Source organism: Felis catus, chromosome D4 (genome assembly GCF_018350175.1).
Source record: "Felis catus isolate Fca126 chromosome D4, F.catus_Fca126_mat1.0, whole genome shotgun sequence".
Lineage (NCBI taxonomy): Eukaryota > Metazoa > Chordata > Mammalia > Carnivora > Felidae > Felis > Felis catus.
The window spans coordinates 89,592,871-89,615,079 of record NC_058380.1 but is presented as its reverse complement, the minus strand read 5'-3'; the positions used below and the strand labels follow the sequence as shown (position 1 = coordinate 89,615,079).

At 50.7% G+C, this 22,209-nt stretch overlaps 1 protein-coding gene across 9 annotated transcripts in view; it reads left to right on the top strand.

Moving 5' to 3' along the window:
* The window catches only part of MED27 (mediator complex subunit 27), a 249,192-nt gene that overhangs the window by 150,187 nt on the left and 76,796 nt on the right, over positions 1-22,209 (top strand). For 7 of the 9 annotated variants that reach the window (XM_045043253.1, XM_019816686.3, XM_045043257.1 and 4 more), the window contains exon 5: positions 20,004-20,111. The exons of the other annotated variants lie outside the window; for them this stretch is intronic. In XM_045043253.1, the coding sequence (XP_044899188.1) occupies positions 20,004-20,111 (108 nt within the window). The remainder of the gene's footprint in view (positions 1-20,003; positions 20,112-22,209) is intronic. 9 annotated transcript variants of the gene reach the window in all.

Sequence of the window (22,209 nt, the reverse complement as noted above, 5' to 3'; positions counted from 1 at the left end):
CCACTGCTAGCTACGTGACGTGAAGTTGTCACCCGGAGACTCTCCTGTCATTGCCCGTGTAAACCAGAGCTGCCCAGAGTGCCCGCTCGCGGGGCTGTTGTGACGCTGTCCCGGCAGCACGCTTGGGGCGCGGGTGGGGACGGCTGCAGTCGTGTCTGCTGCGCGTTTGGTGAAGGTCACGGGGTCTTACAGGTGTTGGTGTGACGTAACTACCATGAGGACTGTCGATCACCGACACTGTGAATAAGAAGATTCCTTTGTTTCTGTTCAAAAATCCTGTGTAGTAATGTGGGGGCCTTTTGGAAACATGAAATGAAAACACGTACCTTCTCCCTTTCCCCTCGTTCTTGCCTTCTCCTCTTAGTGAAAGTGCCACGGTCATGGTCTTTGTGTCTGCTTTTAAGGTGACTGCTTGCCGACCGTGCTTATTTTGTGGGGCGTCCGGATCCCTGCAGCTCCCTCAGTCACAGAGCGCGGAGGTCTTGTGCAGCAGAACCACAGAGCGGGGGCTCGGTGGGTTTCACCTTTCATGAGAGCAGCTGCTGTTCCCTTAGGATCCCCACCCCCCCCCCGTGCCCTGCTTTTGGGTTCTCAGTCTTTGCAGATTCCTCTTCCTCTTCCCCAAACATCCGTGTGTCCCGGGGCTCAGTTCTTGGATCGAGTCCCTCCTCCGTCTCCTCGCACTGCCTGGATGCCGTCCTCCATCCGTGGCTGTAAATGTGTCCTGTTAGCGGATGACGCCCACGTTTACACCCTTACCGGGTCTCTCCCTGGGCTTCAGCCTCGGATCCCCGCACCTGCCTGTTGCCGTCTCCCCTTGATTTCCACGCTTGCTCTTGAGCAGTGGCCTCTGTGTCACTCCGTGACCTCCCCATTCTTCTTGCTGCCCAACCCAGAAGTCTTAGAGTTGCCCCCTGCCTCTTCTTTCTCACCTGGGTTATTGCAACACCCAACTGGCCTGTCTGCCTCTCCCCTGGCACCTCTGCAATCTCTGCACACCGCAGCCGGAGGGCTACTTTAGAAGTGTCTCTCTTCTGCCCGGAAGACCGCTAGCTTCCCATTGTACTTAGACACCTCTTCGCCAGGATCTCTGAGGCCCACTATAAACCACCCCCTTCTCCCATGTTACCTGAGACCCCATCTCCTACCACTTGCCCCCGGCACATTCCACTCCAGACACACTGGCCTTCTCATGGCTCCTAGAGTACATCAGGCCTGCCCCTGCCCCTGCCCCAGGGCCTTTGCACTGACTGTGCCCTCTGCCTCTGGCTCTCTCCTTCACTTCCTGAAGGTTCCTAGGTCTTCCTTGGTCACACTGTTTTAAAATAGTACCCACCTCTGGCCACTCTGTCCCTGCCACTGCTTTATTTTTCTTCATAGCATCTTCACATGTGGCATGGTTGGTATTTGTTTTATTAGCCTATTGTTGATCTCCACCCACTGGAATACAAGCTCTGTGAAGGCAGAGACCTTGTTTTGGCCACCGCTAGATCCTCAGGGCCTAGAACGGTGCCTGGCACATGCCGAATGCCCGGCAAGCATTTATGAAACGCATGAATGTGCTGTTTTGGACCCACGGCGACCTTCTGAGATGGGTACTGTAACGGAAGGCAAAATAAATTGCCAGAGGCACGTAGCAAACAAGTGGCAAAGCTGAGGTTTAACCTCTGTCACTTCGACTCCAAAGTGCTTGTTCTTTCTGATAACCTGCATGGCCTCTGATTTCTGGATGCTTCTGAACCACTACCAACTCTCTAGAATGTTCTGTGCTTTTGAAGCCATACCGTCTTGATTTTGTTCACTGTTGTCATCCAATACTCGAGTGCCTGGTTTCCACAGAGCTCGTGCCAGTCACAGAAGGCAAAAGGAGGGTCAGTGCCTGGTCCCAGTCCTTCCACCCTCACCTTTGAGCAAATCCCCCACGACACCGTGAGTTCTTCCAGAAAAACAGAACGTTACCAAATTCTTTCTTGTTCTTACTCGTATTTGCCAGACTTAGAGCTATGCCTGGCACAGAAGGGGTACCTGTTAATAGCTGTCGAAAGAATGGTTGAAAACGAGAAGCTGGGAGAGTTCGAGTTTTTTTGTTCTGTTTTGTTTTGTTTTGTTTTTAATTCACCAAAGACGGACTTGAGCGCCGCCCGTGTTAGGCACCTCACCAATATTCGGAGAATCACTGGGGCCCCTGGGGCCTGTTGGAAATGTCAGTTTCCACCCAGAGCTAATGGGGTGAAGCGGGGTTGGGCATCCGATCTAGAAGGAGTTCGGTGGGACTCACACCTCGAGAGACCCACTCCCTGCTGCCTGGTGAAAACACAGACTACGGGAGAGACAACACAACTGGACCATCGAGGAAAGGGTGAGATTCGGGTGAGCCGACCGAAAAGCTCTCCATGCAGGGGGAACTAAAAATCAGACGTGAGGCTTGTCTTGTGACGCTTGAACCGTATGCCCCTGCCACCGCCGTGAACGTAATGTCACTGCGCCATTTAACGTGCCTACCGCGTGCTCCTCTGTTTGGCCCTTCAGTCTAGGAATGCTGATTGATTTTTCACACCAACTCCTCAGTGCAGGGGGCAATACTGCCATTTTACAGATGAGAACACTGAGACCCGGGAGGTTAAATAACTTGTTCAGGGTCACATTAAGTGTTGGAGCTGCATGGGGTTCGAACCAAGATGCAAGAAACTTCAAAATCCTGATCTTTCTGTCACTCTCCCCTACTGCCCGTGAAAAGGTTCCGGGGGTTCAAAGAAACGCAAGAGGTTCCCAGTACATGCAGGTAACTGGCAGAAATAAATTGAAATGAGTCAGGTTTTCTTTAAAGCTTCTTAAAAGAATGATGGTTCTGACAACATTTAATTTGGGTAGGAAATGCTTTCTGAATATACTCCTGACTTTCCTGGTTCTATTTTCTTCTTTCACACAGGCTTTATCAAATGATTGTTTTGTTGATAAATTTAGTGTGCAGTTGAGACTTATATGTAGATTGTACCTTCCCTCAAAGGGAGAAAGGATTTTATAGTTTCCATTCATTCTCATTAAAATCGGAACATTTGCATCTTAACTTTTACATCTTGTTCCAGGAATTTTAAGCAGTCTGATTGTATGGAAGTGGGTCGTATTAATTGCAAATGGGCCAGACATCTGTTCACTAACACGGAATGATTTTTTTTTAGCTCTATTTTGTTTTTATATATGATCTACCAGAGCGATTAAGTGAGGGCTGTCGGTGATGCTGTGTGAAGACTCGGATTTTCAGAGACTTACCGTGTAACCATAAAAATAAATTTCAGAGTGAATCTTTGAAAGTTCTTGAGCTGGGAGTAATTAAATGTGTTAGAGCTGATGGATTTTTACCCACAGTCTATCGGGGAGCCGTTTTCCATCCTTGGAGGCTCTGTCGGTCTGCTGCTCGAGAGCCCAGCTCCAGTGGGGTCCAGGCTCTGGGGGGGAGTGGGGGAGGAGCAGCACCGATGTCTTGTGTCTGCTCCCAGGGAGGGAAGGAGGAAAGGTGTGTGTCTCAGTGGAGGAACAGGATCCAGGCTTGCCGGTGGCTGGTTGAATAGGCGAGTTACTTGTTTCCTGACAGTGCATTTCTTGGAATACTAACTCTTAAGGAAATTGACACGTGCCAGAAGTTTAGGAAGTACTAACTGGTTCAACAAAGGTAGACAGAAGGTTGCTTTTGTTAACTTTCAAAATAAAAGTTGTTTTAGCAGCACAAATGGGTTTATTCGGGAATAGCGGAGAATTGCAACTGGGGACATGCAAGCTGGGGCAAAACCACGGGCCAGTGCAACAAAGAACGGAGAGGAGCGTTATCTTGTGAGAAGGAGGAGGGGCGCTGGGAGAGGCTGTCCTGAACGGAAGTTCACTGGAGATTGGCAGGAGTTCAGGGTGACGGCGGTTTCTCACTGGCCGAGTGCTGGGGTGGTGGATCTCTCGCGGGAGATGTCTCTCGCGGGAGATGTCTCTCGCGGGAGATGCAGGGTCCGTCCTTCCCTGTTGGGCCTGTGATCACGATGCTCTCCTGGTAACGATGCCTCTGCTGGGGTCTCTGATTGACGATTCTTCCTGTGACTAATGTTGAGTAGTACGGCTCTCCCTTCTGGCCACCTGAGTCTGCTTTCGCGGTCTCCCTTGATTCATTTCACACTTTATTGCAGTCCTTTTCAGAACGTTTAATATGCTTGCGCATACCACGAATCTTCCAGGTGGAGGAGAAGGGATGCACCGTTTCCCCGATATGTTTGACCGCGGACCCCTTTCCAGGGAATACACTTTGGGAGATGTTGTCATGGTGAACTTCCCAAGTATTCTTTCTCATGGAGGAACCGAAGAACCTAGTTGAGGCTGTCTTAGTCACTCAGTGTGATGTCCAGTCTCGCTTCTGCAGGGAGGTTGCCGCAGCCACGTTGCCACTCTGGACCTTTCGGGGCCTGGCTTTTCTCAGAGTTGTGGGTCCCAAGCCAGGGTACCAGTGGGGAAGCTGGGGGCTCTGTGCGCCCATGCGTGTCTGTACCTGGCAAGGAAAAGAAAGTGATGCGTGGTTCAGCATCAGTGATTAGGGAGGGACGACATTTGCAAAAGATAAAAAGAATTCTGGAGTGAGTGACATTTTTCCTAGTTTCCTGACCCTGCTCCGGCGCCTGCTGCCTAGAGGGCTTCAAGTCCATATTTGTCGTATGAATAAATTGTTAGGTGCCCTGAGGCCTCTGCAGAAAAGATCTAATGTTGATGGGCCATCATACTCTGTTTCAGTTTAGGTGCCAAACGTATATAATCTTCCACGCCTTCTGAAATCAAAGGCGAAAGCACAACAACCTCTATTTCTGCAAATACCAGATGTCCTTTTCATACAGAAAGACCCACAGTGTCCTGCCTTGCCACAGAGCAAACGTTCCCGGGCATCATTATTCCAGGAGTGGGAGTAGATTTTAACCAATTGATCCAAACCTTTGCTGCATGTCTCTCGGACCCAGTGACAGCCAACGAACGTAGGGGGTGACGTCTGCTACCATGGAACCGAGCGAAGCTAGTTGACTCACAAGGCGGGGTGAGGCTGCAGTTTGAACCTATGGCCTTGACCTCCTTAACTTCAGGCCTCGGAAGCACCAGCATCACGATAATGGCGCAGTACCTGTCTTCCTGCCGAAATCCCTCTCCTGGTGCAGAGCTGCGATGTTTTCCCCGCCTGCTGCAGAACAGGGCTTGTTACCCAAAGGAAGGATCACTTGCTCACCCTTAATATGGAGAAATCATTTAGAGCACTTAATTTGTGTTGACTCTTTATTGGTGCACTATTGCAATTAAGTTAGATTAATGAAAGGTAAATTTCAGTCTATACATGAAAAAAAATCTCTTGTAAAGATCCTAATTAGTATGTGTGTTTATTTAGCCTCTCATGGTCTAATTGCATCCCGTCCTGCTATTTACAAACAGGCATCATTAAAGAATCATGAGCATGTGAAGAGCATTAATGCTAGTGCAGATGAGGTAACGGGAGGTTGGCCGGGGGCGGCGGGGGTGGGGGGTGGGGGTGGGGGTGCGGGTACGGACGGGAAGTCTGCCGGTTTGCGTTACTTCGAGTGGATGGAGAGTGCAGAATGCCCCCACCCCCACCCCCACCCCGGGGGCCAGGCCACACGGGGAGGACGGAGCAGACCTGTGCCAGGAGCCAGCTCGTCCTTTGGCCACAGAGGGTCGGGCTGCTTCTGATTTGTTCTGCGGTGCCCCCTGTACAGGCGAGCACGGACTGGCACGGTCGTCTTGTGACCTCAGCTGGCGGCGCTCAGGCGGAGGCTTTCTTCTCAGCCCTGCCGTGCGGGACACCTGCACCTCGGATCGGCAAGGGTTCCCCGGGATGCCAGAAAAGCCTAAAAAGCCCCAACCGTGTGACGTTCCGCATGGAGTAGCCTTTTCTTTTTCTTTAATGAGCAAACGTAAAGTCAGTTGAGAAATCGGCTTATGCGTCCCTGGCACCCCAATATCTCATCCCAGTTTCACGTAATCTGCAGTTGTTCTTGGAGTTACAAAGCAGTCTTCACTTCTTTAGGTGGATGTGGGATCATTTATATTCTCTTCCAACCTGGCTTAAGGCTGAAAAACCTGAGATTCCAAACGGGACAGCAGTACAGCAGAAGGAAAAGAGAACACCCCCCCCCCCCCGCCCAAGATCCTGAAATAACAATACATTTCGTCGTTTCTTACAAGACTCTCTGATTTGGGGCATAAAAGAAACGTTTCTCATCACTAAGAAACCAAGTATAGGTGTAGCGGCAGTAAGTCTGAGGAGGAGGAACAGCGTAGCGCCCTGGTTGCCTAATGCTTGCAGGAATAAGGCTTCCAAATACCAGTGCCTCGGTTTCCCTTTATGTTCTGGTTATCCTAGCAAGCAGTTTTGCGAATGCGTTCTATATAAATGCAAATTGCTGCTACTCAAACTATATTAACACCTTAGATTTCTCTAGGGATTCTTGGGTGAGTCGAAGTCCAGGGCTCCATTCATTTAAAATTGGGTTATAGGAATTCACAGTTTTCACTGCATTTTATGTTTTTCTTCCAACAAACTACAGTTTAATTTTAAGCTACCCTAAATAGAGCCCCTGCCCCGACAGAAAAAAGTTTGTCGGTATTCTAACTACCGCATGTATTTAAGGGCACACAGCTAGCGGCCTTGTCAAACAGAAGGACCAGCCAGGCTTGTGTGGATGTGTCTTTTGTTGTTGTTAACTTGCAACCGTTCCATTTTCAGCCCTCAGAACTGTGGGGCATATTTTCCCATTCATATTAATTGGATTTTAAAGTGACCTTGTCCCGGTATTGATTTGAATTAAAATTTCCTACATCAAGGTCAGGTTGGCACACATCCTACAGTCGAAATATTAAAAAGCCAAGTACGGTCTCACAGGGTATCGACACAAGAAGTAGAGATGTAACGGGGCCAAGTTTGCCACAGAGGGCACCGTGGGTACCATTCTCAGGCAGGTGACAAGCGGCAGATCTGGCCAGGGACCGCCTTCGCCTGGGCTTAATCTGCCTCATCAGAGGCAGAGCCCCTGTGTCAGTTCCCAGTCTTGCCTCCCCGGGGAAGAGCGTCCCTGAGCACTTCAGAGCCCAGATCGTGCTGCTCGGGTGCGTGGGTTATGACGTTTCGGCTCCTGCGAATTTACACGGGCTTCCTTGAGAACCAGCGACTCTTAGCTCGTTCGTGAACTTGAGCTGTGAATCCTAGTCTCCAGACTGCCCATCAAGCGTCTCTCCATTTAGATACTTCAGAAGTACCTTAAGCTTGACAAAAAGGAAGTGGTTTTCCCCTCTTCTTCCTCATTTCGTCTCAATAAAGAGCAAAACTGTCGGGGCGCCTGGGTGGCGCAGTCGGTTAAGCGTCCGACTTCAGCCAGGTCACGATCTCGCGGTCCGTGAGTTCGAGCCCTGCGTCAGGCTCTGGGCTGATGGCTCAGAGCCTGGAGCCTGTTTCCGATTCTGTGTCTCCCTCTCTCTCTGCCCCTCCCCCGTTCATGCTCTGTCTCTCTCTGTCCCAAAAATAAATAAACGTTGAAAAAAAAAAAAAAGAAAAAAAGAGCAAAACTGTCAACCTGGTGCTCCAGCCGGAAACCTAGACTTTTCCTTAGCTTCTAGCTGCCTCTTTCTCACCTCACGTCCAGTCTCTGGCACCTCGTGTCCTCTATGTCCTGAATCCATCGGCTTCTCACCATCTCTACTGGCATCGCCCCTGCTCAGAGTCCCCGCCTTCCGTCTCTCGATGCTTCCGTGAAGCAGCCAGGGGCGTGTTTTGTAAAAGCACACAGCAGACTTGTCATTCCTCTGCTGAAAACCCTGCAGTGGCTTCCCATTTCTCCCAGACTAACAGCAGAGGCCTTACCAGAGCCTCAGGGGCTCCTCGTGACCAACCTGGCCTACCTCTACCCAGCACACGCCACCTTCTCGCCCGCCCCACCGCTCCCAGGACGCCCAGTCTTCCCCCGCTTGGGCCTTCACACAGGCTCCTCCCCCAGCCCGGGCTGCTGCGCCCCAGCACTGACACGGGCGAGCTTGGTTTCTGCCAAACTTGAACCACCCCCTTGTCTTTGTCGCCCCGTGTGGTGAAATGGTCTTACATTTATTTGTTTGCTGTCTGCCCAGAGCTGCCCCCACGAAGAATGTCCGTTCGTGAGACGTTGTGTCATTCACTCCATCTCTAAGCCTTAGAACATGTGGCACATAGTGGGTGTTCGTTGAATAAATATTTGAGCGAACTGAACGATCTGATGTAAATGTCGCTTTTTTCACACGTAGGTGTTACCCAGATCTCTCTTTAAGCTGCCCCCCTTTTCTTCGCTTCCTTCAAAACTTTTTGCAAATCGTGTTCCTTTCTTTATACTAACGTGTTGCCTGTCGCTCTATAACGTGTGTTTCTTTATCTCTGTGTACTCGAGGCCTGGCCTGCACACGATCCCTATTTAACAAAGAACCGTTGGGCGGAAGGAGGGCGGGAGGAAGGGAAGAGCAAGGCGTTTGTGGTCCACGGCAGCTCTGGGTCGTGGCCATGTGTCTGTCTGTCCTTCCGCCCCGCTCCTCCCTCACCCCTCCACCCCTTCCCTCTCTTCCCACACGGCCTCCTTCTCGTGCTAGTGCCATGCTTCTTCCCGCTCGTCTCTGCGTTCTGCGGTCCGAATTCTAGAAGGAGGCGGTCCCATTGGCCTGGCCGGGCTGGGCAGAGCCTTCCCTTCCGGGGCCCCGTATGGGGTCGCCCTCGGACCGGTTCTGCCGCTGGGCCCCCCCCTCCGGTGCAGGACGCAGGTCGGCTCGTGAGCTGGAACGATGCGTGCAGGGGCCTCCCTGCCGGCGTGTTCAGTACAGGGTATGCAGGGAACATGCGTGTCCTTGAAGACTCCCCTTCACATCTGGTAGGAGCAGCTCGCCACGGTCAGTGTGTTCGAGAACACGGTGGTCGTCAGCTTCTCCTCTCGGCAGCCGACCTGAACCCCACTGCAGGCACGTGAATCTTTCCGGAACTGGGGTCCCCGGTTTTCATGCCGGCCGCGCGTTAGTACCCCTCCTCTTTCCCAGAAGAGCTGTTAGGACGTAGCTGAAGATATAGTTTATAAATTAAAGTGAGTTAAGTTTTATTTTTGACCATTTGGGGAATTTTTCATAACGCTGCAAGGGGAGCCCACAGGTAGCTGGAAACCGGGATGGACAGTCCACCTGTGTTCACTCTGGTTTTTAACCCTGTGTGTGAATTTGTGTTGTTTTGATGGGATCGCCAAGGGTGCAGGGGTAGGAAGATGGTGAGGAAATTGACAGTTAGTGTGTGAAAGAGGAAGTTGTTTCCTAGGCCATCCCTGTCCTGAAACCTTTTGATGAGGCTTGTCAAACGCATCCGTGCTCTCTGGCACAGTCCCCTCTGTCCAGGGCAGGTCTAAGCCTAGAAGAGAGGCAGGGGTTCGGGAGGATCAGGTACCCGAACATTAACATGGTTGCTCTTAGCAAAGGAGTCGGAGTCACTCATCAACAGTGTAAGCCACTAATGCAAAATAGCCTCATCTTCTCAGGCAGGGTGTTTAGTAATTAACACCCTAACTTACTCGTAACTTACACCGCGTAGCAAGGGCCGGTGGTGACCTGCCCCCCCTCGGGACCGGATACCACTAGCTGTCCCGTTCTCATAAAGGTTCCGCGTTAGAGGTGACACAGCCAGAGCTCCCCTGGGCTGGTTTTCCCAGGGCCACCCTGCTCTGTACGTGGCAGAGGCAGAATTTGAACTTGGGCCTCTCCCTCCATGACCAGGGCGCCAGCGGGGGTAGCCCAGCCTGACCACTGCTGGAGTACTTGCCGTGTATTAATCCCAGTGCTGGGCACTGCACGTGTCTGGGGTAACTTCTCTCACAACAGCCTTATCCTGGGTGCACAGGTGAGAAAATGGGGGCTTCACAGGCCAGGGAACTTGTCCCAGATCATGCAGCCGGGAAGGGGCAGAGCGAACATCTAAACTGAGGTCTCTTTCTCCCAGAGTCCATAAACCGAACGGCCATGCCCTCGTGCCTTGCTGGCCAGTCGATTTTCTGACTTGTTGGGAGACAGGATCTGGAGTAGGGAAAGCAGAACTCCCGGCTCGGGGCATTGAGGACTCTGTCTCAAGTCTGGGCTGTACCTGGGGGTTACTTTCCAGTTTCGTTTTTCCTTTCTTCTCTTGCATTTCATTGCGTTGCGTTGATCATCGGAGGTATAATTGATCCAACCCTTTGAGCAAGAGGAGTGACCTTCAGCCTGGAAGAACATCCATCTTGTCTCTGACAGTCCCTCACTTTGACCCCTTAGTTTCCAAGTCACATAGCCCATTTTCTTTTTACGGTTCGATTACTGTCCGTCTCACCGCGGTGCTGGTGGCCCCCCCCTTCCAGGCCACTGCCAGCCGGTCTGTCTTCTACACCTCAGCTTTGCCGGAGTTTCAGCCTTTCAGGGCTGGTCTGTCTCCACTTCCTCGTAGCTGTATCCCGTTTTAGCATTTTCCTAGAAGGAAGCAACAGCCACTGTCCCACTGCTCCTCTTAGTTTCCAGTCCTGCCGCGGCTTCTCGAAGCCGGCTGTCGGGAGAACAGTTCGCCTGGTGTGAGTGTCGGGACCACACATACCTAGCAGCTATGCAGAAGTCAGAGCGCTAAGTTTTGGTTAAAAACCACTACATTTAGAGGAAACAGGTGCTTTAATAGGGTCTTGTATAGATGGGGTCCAGAGTGTGGGTATAAAGCCACTTGTGAGGGAAACCAGGAGTCGTCTGAAGCAAGGTTTCGAGCCACGTACCAGAGTCCCAGAGAAGACGGCCGGGTGGCTGCAGGATTAGATGAAGCGAGGCTCTGTGGTCGCCGTTTCTTGTGATTTAGGGAGACCGGTCGTGGGGTAGGCGTGGGAGGGGGACAGCAAGAGGCATGCTTCTGACCCTGCACAGAAAAGCAGGGAACTTGGACTCCGATCTTTCGAGACCTCAGCTTCCTTCTATTAAGAATGACGGTAATTGGGACGCCTGGGTGGCGCAGTCGGTTAAGCGTCCGACTTCAGCCAGGTCACGATCTCGCGGTCCGTGAGTTCGAGCCCCACGTCGGGCTCTGGGCTGATGGCTCGGAGCCTGGAGCCTGTTTCCGATTCTGTGTCTCCCTCTCTCTCTGCCCCTCCCCCGTTCATGCTCTGTCTCTCTCTGTCCTAAAAATAAATAAACGTTGAAAAAAAAAATTAAAAAAAAAAAAAAAAGAATGACGGTAAGACACCTAGCCGGGCTGCACCCCAGGGTTCTTTGGCACATCTCTGTCCTTGTTCTGGAGTCAAGTGGTAAGGCTGCAGTCCGCGGGGGAAGACCTCCAGGAGACAGGGAAAAGACTGGGTGGCACTGGACATTTGTTCCAGGCCACATCTAAGAACATCTTTTGGAGGAATGTTCCGTGAAATACCATTTGGGGATTGCTCGTCTGTACAACCAGCCCCACTTGTCAAAACGTGTGCTAAATCGGACAGATGCCAGACCAAGGACTTTCTGATTGTGCCAGACAGCTTAGTGATGGAGCACCCCCCTCTCCCCGAAATTCTTCCTACGCTGTGAGCCCCACGTGCTGTGGCACTTAGGTACCCTGAAATTATTTCAGGCACACGCTGGTTTTATCACCTCCTTCAAGGCAGGAGCCATATTCGACACTCCTTAACCTTCTTTAAAAACGGGGAGTTGAGGGGCGCCTGGGTGGCTTGGCTTGTTCGGTTGAGAGTCCAACTTCGCCTCAGGTCATGGTCTCGTGGCTCATGGATTCAGGCCCCGCGTGGGGCTCCATGCTGACAGCTCGGAGCCTGGAGCCTGCTTCCGATTCTGTCGCCTCTCTCTCCGCCCCTCCCCTGCTCATGCTCTGTCTCTCTCTCTCCCTCAAAAATAAATAAAGATTTTTTAAAAATTAAAAAATAAAATGGGGGAGTTGAAGAAGGCCACGCGCGTGGCTCAGTCAGTTAAGCATCCGACTCTTGATCTCAGGGTCGTGAGTTTCAAGGCCTGCGTTGGGCTCGGCAATGGGCATGAAGCCTACTTACAAAGAAAATGGGGGAGTTGAGAAAAATGATTTTTTTAAGTCCTTTCCAGTGCTAAGGTTACACGATTGACTCTGTGTCCTCGCCCAGGACGTGTCGGTATTCGGTAAATGTTTACCGAAACCATTCACTTTATCCTTTTCTTTCTTTGGAATTAATACCAAGAGGAACGTTCTTAATAACACCATACTGAAAGATAATTACTTCTGAGCCTGGGTAGGGATGCCTCTGTGGCTCTCCCTCCCTCCCCATCCCCACCCTTCTAACCACACTTTGACGGACATCACTTAAAGCACAGCAGCCCTCAGTTAAAGTACAAATTAACATATTAAGGGGTCTGCTTAACATATTTGACTTTTCCCGTGGTTATACTTGGAAAACGACATTGGATGATGACTGTATGGTTGGCTTCTCTCCTTCCCTCCGACCCCCCTGCTCAGCCACATGGCCTTTGTCTGAATGACAGACATCGTGCTGCCCCCTTCACCTCCCACACGCATGCTTTATGCTTGCTCAGGGATGCCGGATCCGGCCCTGGGCTCCCCATGCAAATGAGCTTTTTGGTCCACTCACCTCCCCTGTATCCTAAACACAGATACTGTTCAGTTTCAAAGTGCCTTTCCCTCTGCACACGCCCCAGGGGAATAAGCTTTTAGGCGATCAGTTTCTCTCAACTTCTAAGCTCACGTGGTCTGCCAGTATAGACAACATCTCAACTACCAGACTTGGGAAGTTTGTGGTAGGCAACAGGCGGTGAGAATACAACTAAGTGTTTTTGCCGTTATCCTCAACGTTCCTCCCGCTTCCCCTTATCTTGCGACTCGCCTTGCCATCGTGAACTAGAAATTCTCTTGCTGGGCTACGCGCCTTGGTAGGCGACCGCTGTGAGACCCCATAGAGAAGACCACCGACGCGGCCCCGGCTGCCCAGAGCACAGCTAGCCTGACGAGGGACGAGGCCGTGGCAGCATGTCTAAAGGCACCTCCTTGGAAGGACAACGAGCGGCTGGGAGGCCCACCGGCTTCCTCAGACTCCTCGCAACTTGCCATTTGAACCCTCATGGGGACAGACACAGGAGTAGTGAGTGAGCTCTCCGGAAATGTGCTGCTCGGTGTAGAAGAAGTGTTACCTTGGTAACAGCAAGCCCGCTTCATTACCAGATGGCATTAGCTTTATTTGCGGTATCCCCGGCAGTTGCCAGCAACCAGCCTGTAGCCCCTGTCGCTGGGCGTGTCGCCCGTGACCGTGGCCGGCGTTGGCTACGCTGGAGAACCCTGTCCGTGGGCTGGTACGCGACGCCTTGCTGTATCAGTCTACCGGAACTGCAAGGTCATTACAGCCTGGTGCATCCAGTTACCTTCTACGCTAGAGCAGTCTAGACAGGTGAGGAGGTGAATCCTTGCAGAGTGACGTGAGGGCCGGAAAGCCCGTTAGAGAACGTTCGTTAAGCACCATCTCGGTGGAGCTCCAGAGGCTCCCGCAGCCCTGTCCACCACACCGCACTGAGGAGAAACAACGCCGACCGCCGTCTCGTGCAGTCGTGTGCCACAGCGGTAGCCACGTGTTTCACGTGGACCAACTCGTTTGATTTCCTCTCGGGCCCTCCGACTTCCGCAGCTGAGCAAACAGGCAGGAGAGATTGTTTGCCTTCCCCTCGATCACACCGCCCGGTGGCAGACGTGGGAAGGAAGCCCAGTGCACTTGACCTGCACACTAAATGGCCTCTTTTGGGTGTCAGCAGGGTCTGTCTAGATCAGCCCACGTGACAGCTTCATTCACATCTTCCGCTAAACTGCCCTGACCCTGGCCCTGACTCGGCAGCCGCTCATCGGAAGGCACATTTTTGTTCGGACCTCAGGGCCCAGCCCGACCGTCACCCCTTCTCTGCAGCTTCCCTTTAGCCCCAGGTGTGATAGCAGAAGAAGGTAGATTAACGCCAGTGCCAAGTTCGCTGAACTGGAGGCAGCACCCGTCGTGGTTCCGGCTTTGACGTTAACCGGCTTCAAGCGATCTCACCTCTGCCAAGTCCAGGCGAGGGCTTGGGCCGAGTAGTGACAGCTGCCCCTGGGATGCACCCTGTGCCGGGCCTGTTGTGCAGCTTTCTCAGCGCACCGACTCCTCACTGCCACCCCGAGGTGGGGCTGTCGTCGTCTCCCCTGGGTTGGAGGAAACTGACCTTCAGAGAAGGTAGATGACCAGGCTTTCCAGCAGCAGAGCTGAGACCCGAGTGCACCCGATTCCAGGGCCTCACTCTCAGGCTTCAAAGTCGCATACGTAGTTTCGTTATGACCATGTTAAAAATTCAGAAAGCCATAAATCTATGCATATTCAACCTAGATGAACACCAGGGTCCTTTCTGGCTTTCTAAAAAACAAGCATGGGTAGACTTCATAGAGCTTTACCGGTTTGAGAGAGAATAAAGTTGTCCACAAACCGCTACAGCCCAGTATAGGCACAAGCTGTGGTGGTGTTCGCTGTCTAAACGATTACAGGCTAAGGGAGAAGTGGACAGGAAAATATTGAGCTAATTCATATTCATAAAATGGAAAAGAAAAATTTTAACCGGTCAAAATTATTTGCCTCTCTCGCCCTGATCGTGGTCGTGAAATGCCATTTCCCACTGAAAAGGAGGACTCTTGGAGGAAACGGCTGACTCATGAGCTCGGGCAGGAATTGTAACAAGACAAGCCTGGAATGCCCTGCACCAGAAAGCAAGGCACAGAGACTAGAGTGTGCCGGAAGGACTCAACCGGGGAGATGCCCCCTGGCCACAGACAGGACAGTGTGAGCATCAGTAAGACTGTGAGGCTAATAATCGCATCAGATACAGATACATCAAATATGTTTCAGTCCACGAGTTTATAATGATGTTGGGTGGAAAACTGAGCCGTCTAGACGGGAAGGAAACTAGTGAATTCATGCGTTGTTTCAAAAACTGGTAAATAAAGGGAAAGAACGGAGCATGTAGCCTGCCTCTCCTCCTGCGTAATAAACTCAACCACTGAGTAGCCGAATCGTAGATGAGGGGAGGTTTCTCTTTATAAAAGTGTTCCAGCTGATAAATGAAGACGGAATGGTCGCCCTGGTGTGTGGCCAGCACAGACCCCTGGTGAATTAATGGGTCAGCAGCTGCCAGCATCACCTACCGAGACACCCAAGCTTGCTTGCCTCCTGTTGGTAGACGGTGACACCGCCTGTGAACTCGTGGAGCCAAAAGAAATCACGCTGAATCTCCTCTCCTGCCCGTTTACAGGAAGTACACAGTGAGGAGGAACGTGTAAAATACACCATGGGGGCACCATCAGCAAAATCCAGACTATGGAGAACTCTATAGAAAAAAACTGACCCAGTTTCTTCAACAAATAAAAGGGGACGGGGTGGGGGGGAGGGCAGGGGGGCGATGGGGAACCTTTAGGCGAGCCTTATGAGACATGTCAGCCCATCACATGGTGTGGACCGTATTCAGATCCTGATACGAGCAGACGTTCTTAAGAGTGGCATCTACGAGACTGTTGAAAATTTGAGCCCTGACCACTTCAGTCTTGATAATATTGGAGAATTCTTGTTGATCGGGATGGGGGATGGCATCATAATCTTGTGCGTTTTGCTTTGTGCGCCCTTATCCTTTAGAGCCACGGAAGGAAAATGTTTACAGATGAAACAATGTTACGGCTGTTACCTGTTTCAAAATAACGCAGGAAAAGGGCAAAGTAGGTGGGGGTAGCGGTGAAACGAGGTTTTCCAGGAGCTGTAACTGTCGAACTGTGGGTCTGTGGAGGTTCTTTATTTTATTTCACTTACCTTTGTTTTTTTTTTTAATTTTTTTTTTCAACGTTTATTTATTTTGGGGACAGAGAGAGACAGAACATGAACGGGGGAGGGGCAGAGAGAGAGGGAGACACAGAATCGGAAACAGGCTCCAGGCTCCGAGCCATCAGCCCAGAGCCTGACCCGGGGCTTGAACTCACGGACCGCGAGATCGTGACCTGGCTGAAGTCGGACGCTTAACCGACTGCGCCACCCAGGCGCCCCTCACTTACCTTTGTATATGTGTTTAAATCTTCCATAATAAATGGGTTAAAGAAATTAAGGGGCGCCTGGGGGGCTCAGTCCTTTGAGCGTCTGACTTCGGTTCAGATCATGATCGCACGGTTGGTGAGTTGGAGCCCCACATCAGGCTCGCTGCTGTCGGGGGCTGCTTTGGATCCCCCGTCTCTCCCCGCTCTGCTCCTCCCCCACTCACGCTCTCCCTCTCTCAGGAGCAAATAAACATAAAAAAATAATAATAATAACTAAGTTGCTCCCTCCAGAAGGGGGTGGTTTTACTTTTGTTTTGATTTAATGGCACCTGCTACTGGCAAGACAAGAGTGAAATAGTTGCATTCGTACCTTTCTGGCTGGCATAACCCTTGTGGTTCATGGTTGGCTGGCAGATTGTATCAGAAGCCTTAAAATAGTTGTCCTGTTGGCCCCAATAATTACAGTTCTACAGATCTTCAGGAAGTCATCCCAGACGCAACGAAGATGGTGAACAAAAATGCACATTGTAGCGGCACCTGGGTGGCTCAGTTGGTTAAGTGTCCGACTTCGGCTCAGGTCGTGTTCTCACAGTTTGTGGGTTCAAGCCCCGCATCGAGCTGTGAACACAGGTCCCGCTTCAGATCCTCTGTCCCCTTCTGTCTCTGCCTGTCCCCCACTCATGCTCTCTCAGTCTCTCTCTCTTTCTCTCAAAAATAAACATCTCAAAAACAAAAACCAAAGTGCACATGGTAGGCATGTTTATATTAGGGAAAACTTAGAAGCAACTCATGTCCGGCAGTAGGAGAATGGTTAAAGAAATTACAAATAGACCCACTAAGTGGAATGCTATGCAGCCACCATTTTTGGAGACTGCACGGCGATGTGTAACGGGTGCTGATGTCAGAATTTTAAATAAAAATGTGATTTGAAATTATATATACGGCTTCAATTACAACCATGTCAAAAATTCAGAAACAGTAGCTCGCTCTTTCCTGCGGTTTTATTCCAAAGTAATCGATTTACACCGCCGTGTAAGTCTGATGCGAAACGATTACCACAGGAGGCTCAGCTAACATCCATCTTCTGGAATAGAAGTACCAGAAAGAAGAGGAAAAAGGGAGAGACTTCTCCCTATAAAGAGAACTTGTAGGATTTACTCTGGAAACTGCTTTCCTGCACATCCTGCCGCAGTGCTAGGTGAGGTCATCGTGGGTGACGTTACCTGTAGTGTAACTGGACCGTTGTGCCCTTTGCTCGCCTACTGCCCCGCCCTCCGTCTCTGGCAGCCACAGTCTGGCCTCTCTTTCTGTGGAGTCCGTAGATCTTGGAGAGTAAAGAGGTTGAAAGGAAATACCCCCCCCCGAATGTTAACAGTTTAGAAAGGCAGACTGTGAATGAGTATTTTCTTCCTTTTTACTCCAATTTTCGATTTTCTATAGCAAGCTTATTTATTAGCTAACTTTTTAGTATTTGTTAGGTTTAAAGTATCAAAAGTCACTCTTAAAAACAACAAAAAGGGGCGCCTGGGTGGCGCAGTCGGTTAAGCGTCCGACTTCAGCCAGGTCACGATCTCGCAATCCGTGAGTTCGAGCCCCGCGTCGGGCTCTGGGCTGATGGCTCGGAGCCTGGAGCCTGTTTCCGATTCTGTGTCTCCCTCTCTCTCTGCCCCTCCCCCATTCATGCTCTGTCTCTCTCTGTCCCAAAAATAAATAAAAAACGTTGAAAAAAAAATTTAAAAAAAAAAACAAAAAAAAAAGTTTTCCATATAAAATATCTAGTGTTTTTAGTGTGTGTTCTCTTTGAATTCCATCTTAAGAAGCCTGAGAAATGACAGAGGCAGTTTATTGGTTAAAGTCGGCTAGACTTTAGTTTTTTTAAGGAAATAATTGCTTAGTTATCTCTGCTTATTCGCAAAGGGCGGTTGAAAACGGTGGCCCTGTTGGGAAAGGTGTGTTGGATTTCCACTGCAGCCCAGTGAGAGGCTGTTCATCCCAGTGCTGATGATTACAAAACCATTAATTTGATTCTTTTCTTTCCTCCCCCCACCCCCCACCCCCACTAGAGTGCATGTGAACTAGAGAGAGCCGTTGCTCCTACCTTGGTGGTTTATTGACATCCTGCAATAGTGATTTCCAGGGATACAAGAAATGGCCCATGAAATGCTACGTGCTATACAATATTTGAAAGTACTACACAGAAACGAGAGGTTTTTATTAACACTCTCTCAAATGTAGATAAGGCTATCCTGTCTTTTTCTTACACTGTGTATAATCCTGGGCCATTTTAAACATACAAAAATAGAGAGCTCCTCTCAGCACTTAGAAGTTATTGAAGGAACCGGATACTAGGAATGTTCACTGCCCCTCCAGGACTAGTCGAGGAAAGAGGAGGGTTTTGCTGAGGGTTAGAAGCTGTGGAGAACAGGGAAATAAGGAGAGGACGGTTGAGGGCGGCATCCACAGAAACAGAGTGCATGTTGGCTCGTGGAGTTGGGATTGGGGCAGGCGGGGGGAGAGGCGGGGGGCAGGGGGCGCCTGGGGGGCTCAGTCAGTTAAGCATCCGACTTTGGCTCCGGTCACGATCTCACAGTTTGTGAGTTCGAGCCCCGTATCGGGCCGTGTGCTGACAGCTCAGAGCCTGGAGCCTGCTGCGGATTCTGTGTCTCCCTCTCTCTGCCCCTCTCCCACTTGTACTCTGTCTCTCTCTGTCTCTCAAATAAATGTAAAAAAAAAAAATTTTTTTTTAATTAGGAAAAAAAAAAGGATTGGGACGGGGGGTCTTTTGGGGTCCATCCTGTGATATTGGAGCCTCATCAAACAACCCAGACCATGGGCCTAGGATGGGTCGTGTTCCAAGTATGCCTCTAGGGTCTCATCTAGGAAATGAACACACGAGGCTTAGCAGAGTATTGGCAGAGTTACGTGAGCCCCTGAAAGCAAGGGAGGTGCCGCTTCTAGTCTTAGTGCCCAGCCTGTCCCAGCAAGCACGGCGGGTTACTTCTTCCCTGGCGTTATAGGAAACTGCGTGGTTTTTTAGGTGTGTGGGTTTTGTTTTTTATCCACAATACATGCTTCGTTTCTAACAGAGTAAAAGCACTTAATGGATTTCCAGGATCGTGTCCCTTTTTGGAGACAAAATTCAGCTACTTTCCATTTACCTCCAGAACTTACTTGGTATTGTGTCTCCACCTACTACCAGCTATTATAAATAGATCGCTGAGCCAGGCGGGCATTTGGCACCTGCCTTTCATCTCTCTGTTGTCGTCTCTACATAATCCTTGTGTGTACGTGGGGCCACGAAATAACAGGCAAACAATGCGTTTACCAAATCCTGGGATGCCAGAATCATAGATAGCCTTTGAACAGGATCATCTTGGGGCGCCTGGGTGGCGCAGTCGGTTAAGCGTCCGACTTCAGCCAGGTCACGATCTCGCGGTCCGGGAGTTCGAGCCCCGCGTCAGGCTCTGGGCTGATGGCTCGGAGCCTGGAGCCTGTTTCCGATTCTGTGTCTCCCTCTCTCTCTGCCCCTCCCCCGCTCATGCTCTGTCTCTCTCTGTCCCAAAAATAAATAAATGTTGAACAGGATCATCTTAAGATAGAACAAATAGAAGGAAATTTCATTTTATCCGTCAAGTAGTAAACATACGGAACTTATCTTGAGATTTAAAAATCTGAATAAATTCGGCATAGGTGGATAAATGGGGACCCGTCCATCCTGAAGCAACGGCGGAAGGGCCTTGTTCTCAGGGCTGGTTCATGAACGTTTGAGGATGTCTTCCCTCAGAAGGCCCTCCGGCGCGTCCCTCTGGAACAAGAGGGAGAGGTGACCCTTTCTTGTTCACATCGTCTTGCCCCGCTTCCTGCATTTGCATGTTCGAGTGTAAGCTCTCATGCCCACGTGCACGTGTTTTGACAGGTGACCTTGGGAAAGGTGTTGAAAGTGATTGTCGTCATGCGGAGCCTGTTCATTGATCGAACAATAGTTAAGGGATATAATGAAAATGTCTACACGGAAGATGGCAAGGTAAGCGTTCTGGAGTCTTCTGTTCTGTTTCCCTTTATTTCCCGTATCCCAGAGCAGATGTAGTAGAGTCCCAGATGAATGACATTAGACGCCAGCAGTCATAGCCGAAATGATCAGCCAGCATAGTTTATCAGTAGGAAGATGAACGTTGCACAGAAAAACATTTCTCTCTCTCCCCCTGCATTTTTCATCATGCTTCTGCTTGTTCCTTTAAGCCTGATGCCCTCAGTTGAATTTCTAATTTATCACCTTAGACCCCAGTTGCCTCATTAAATGTGTCTTCTGAGGAAATGGATTTCTTTGTCTTTTTTTTTTTTTTCTCTTTTTTTTTTTCCTTTTGGCCTAGTAGTGCAAGCACATCAATAGCCCAGGGTTGGGCATTTTCGGCATCTTGCTTTTCCTAGAACCATGAGGAAACTTCGAGTTAGTTTGACACACAGCCTGCTTCTGATCTTTTTCCATGAGACTAACGAGGGGCCCTGAGGAAGTCGCGTATCCACGGCAGTATGTAGGGAACACAGTAATTGAAAAGAGAAGTTATTTCCGTGGGTGATTTGTTTCATAGACAGTTCACCCGTGTGAACCCCTAATTCCTCTCGACTGCACACTGTCCATATGGCTGTATAGCAAGCGTCAGCAGATGCTAATGGGAGCTGACAGCCTTCGTTTGTGTTTGCTTCCGGAACGTAATGAGCACTGCTCCGCCTGAGATGCCCACCCGGACACACCCTGCCCACTGCTTTGCACTAAGCCTCTGTCTGCCCCTCTCTCCTGAGCTCTGCCTTTGCTTCGCGAATCCCCGTAAAAATTCTGAAGTTTGTTACGGTGCCAGCCCCGCCCCGTCCGACAGCCACATTGTAATGAGGACAGAACGTTCTTCCCAAAGTGGCAAAGGTAGCTTAGCACATACCGGTGTGCTGCACAAGAGCTGTGTTTTGAACAAGTGACCCCACATTTCCACGTCCCACTCAAGTGTTGTCGACGAGGGAAGCTGCTCTCACTTCAGGGACTCTGCCAAGTTCTCGGATGTCTCCCCATTGAAAACAAAGCATTCCTCGAGGGGAGGTTTCTTGTTTCTCTTTCGAAACACCAGAGTGACTCTTTAGAGCAGGGATGGAGAATAATGTGCGTCATCAGGGCGGGCGTGTGTATGATTTGTGATCCCGTGTACGATTCGTGGACTCTGGCGGCCGTTCTGACGAGCAGCTCCAAACTGGTTAGCCTCCGCAGAAGCAGCCCCGGGGTAGCACGTACCCTGGCCAGGAGCCCCCGCGTCACTGCTCCTGGCCGTTGAGAGTTGTGGTTCTCGTTGCCTTTGTCCGAGGTTCACGACTCCGTAGTCACGGCTGGTGTGAAACACAGCCCTTGCCGTCCAGGGTCTCGCAGGTGCACTGGGGACACAAGGCTAGAAACCTAGAAAGCTAAGCAGTGGTAGCGACCATGCGATAAGAGATCCAGACTCAAGAGAGGAAGGAAACATTCTCTGATGTTAGATTCTGAGGAGTGAGGTTTTACCTGCTTTGCCTGATCCCTTTCACGTGGCATTTAACTGCCCCGTTCCGGAAGTGTCCTAAATAAGACCCGGAACGCACTTGGCACTTTGCCACCTAGTCCGTACTCAGTAGATAGCTAACGTCCTTCTTACTCTGCACCTGAACAAGGGACTTAGAAAACAGTCGCGAATGTACGTCTCTAGGATTTCTCTCTGGTCGCTCCTCTTCAGGGGCTTCCGACTGTCCCCCCACGCCGTGGTTTTGTGTGTCAGCCCACGAGGATCGCTCGCGACCTGTGTCTAGGTGGGACCTCTCCTCCCCAGGTGCACCTCACGTTCAGCCTGTCACGCTTCCTCCCGAAACTTGGTTTCCCGCTGCTGTTAATCGTACCCCACCTAACCACTGAAACCGTCCCCCCCCCTCAAATCTAGTGGATTCTGGCGATTCTCCCGCTTAAATCTCTCCCAAGTTGGGCCCCGCCTGTCCTTCCGGGTTCTCATTTCTCAACGGAGAGAGTGCACTGGCCTCCTCGTGCCTTGTCTCCAGTCTTATTTCCCTCCCACGGCCTGTCCTTCCCTTGGCTTCCAGAGTGGTCTTCCCAGGAT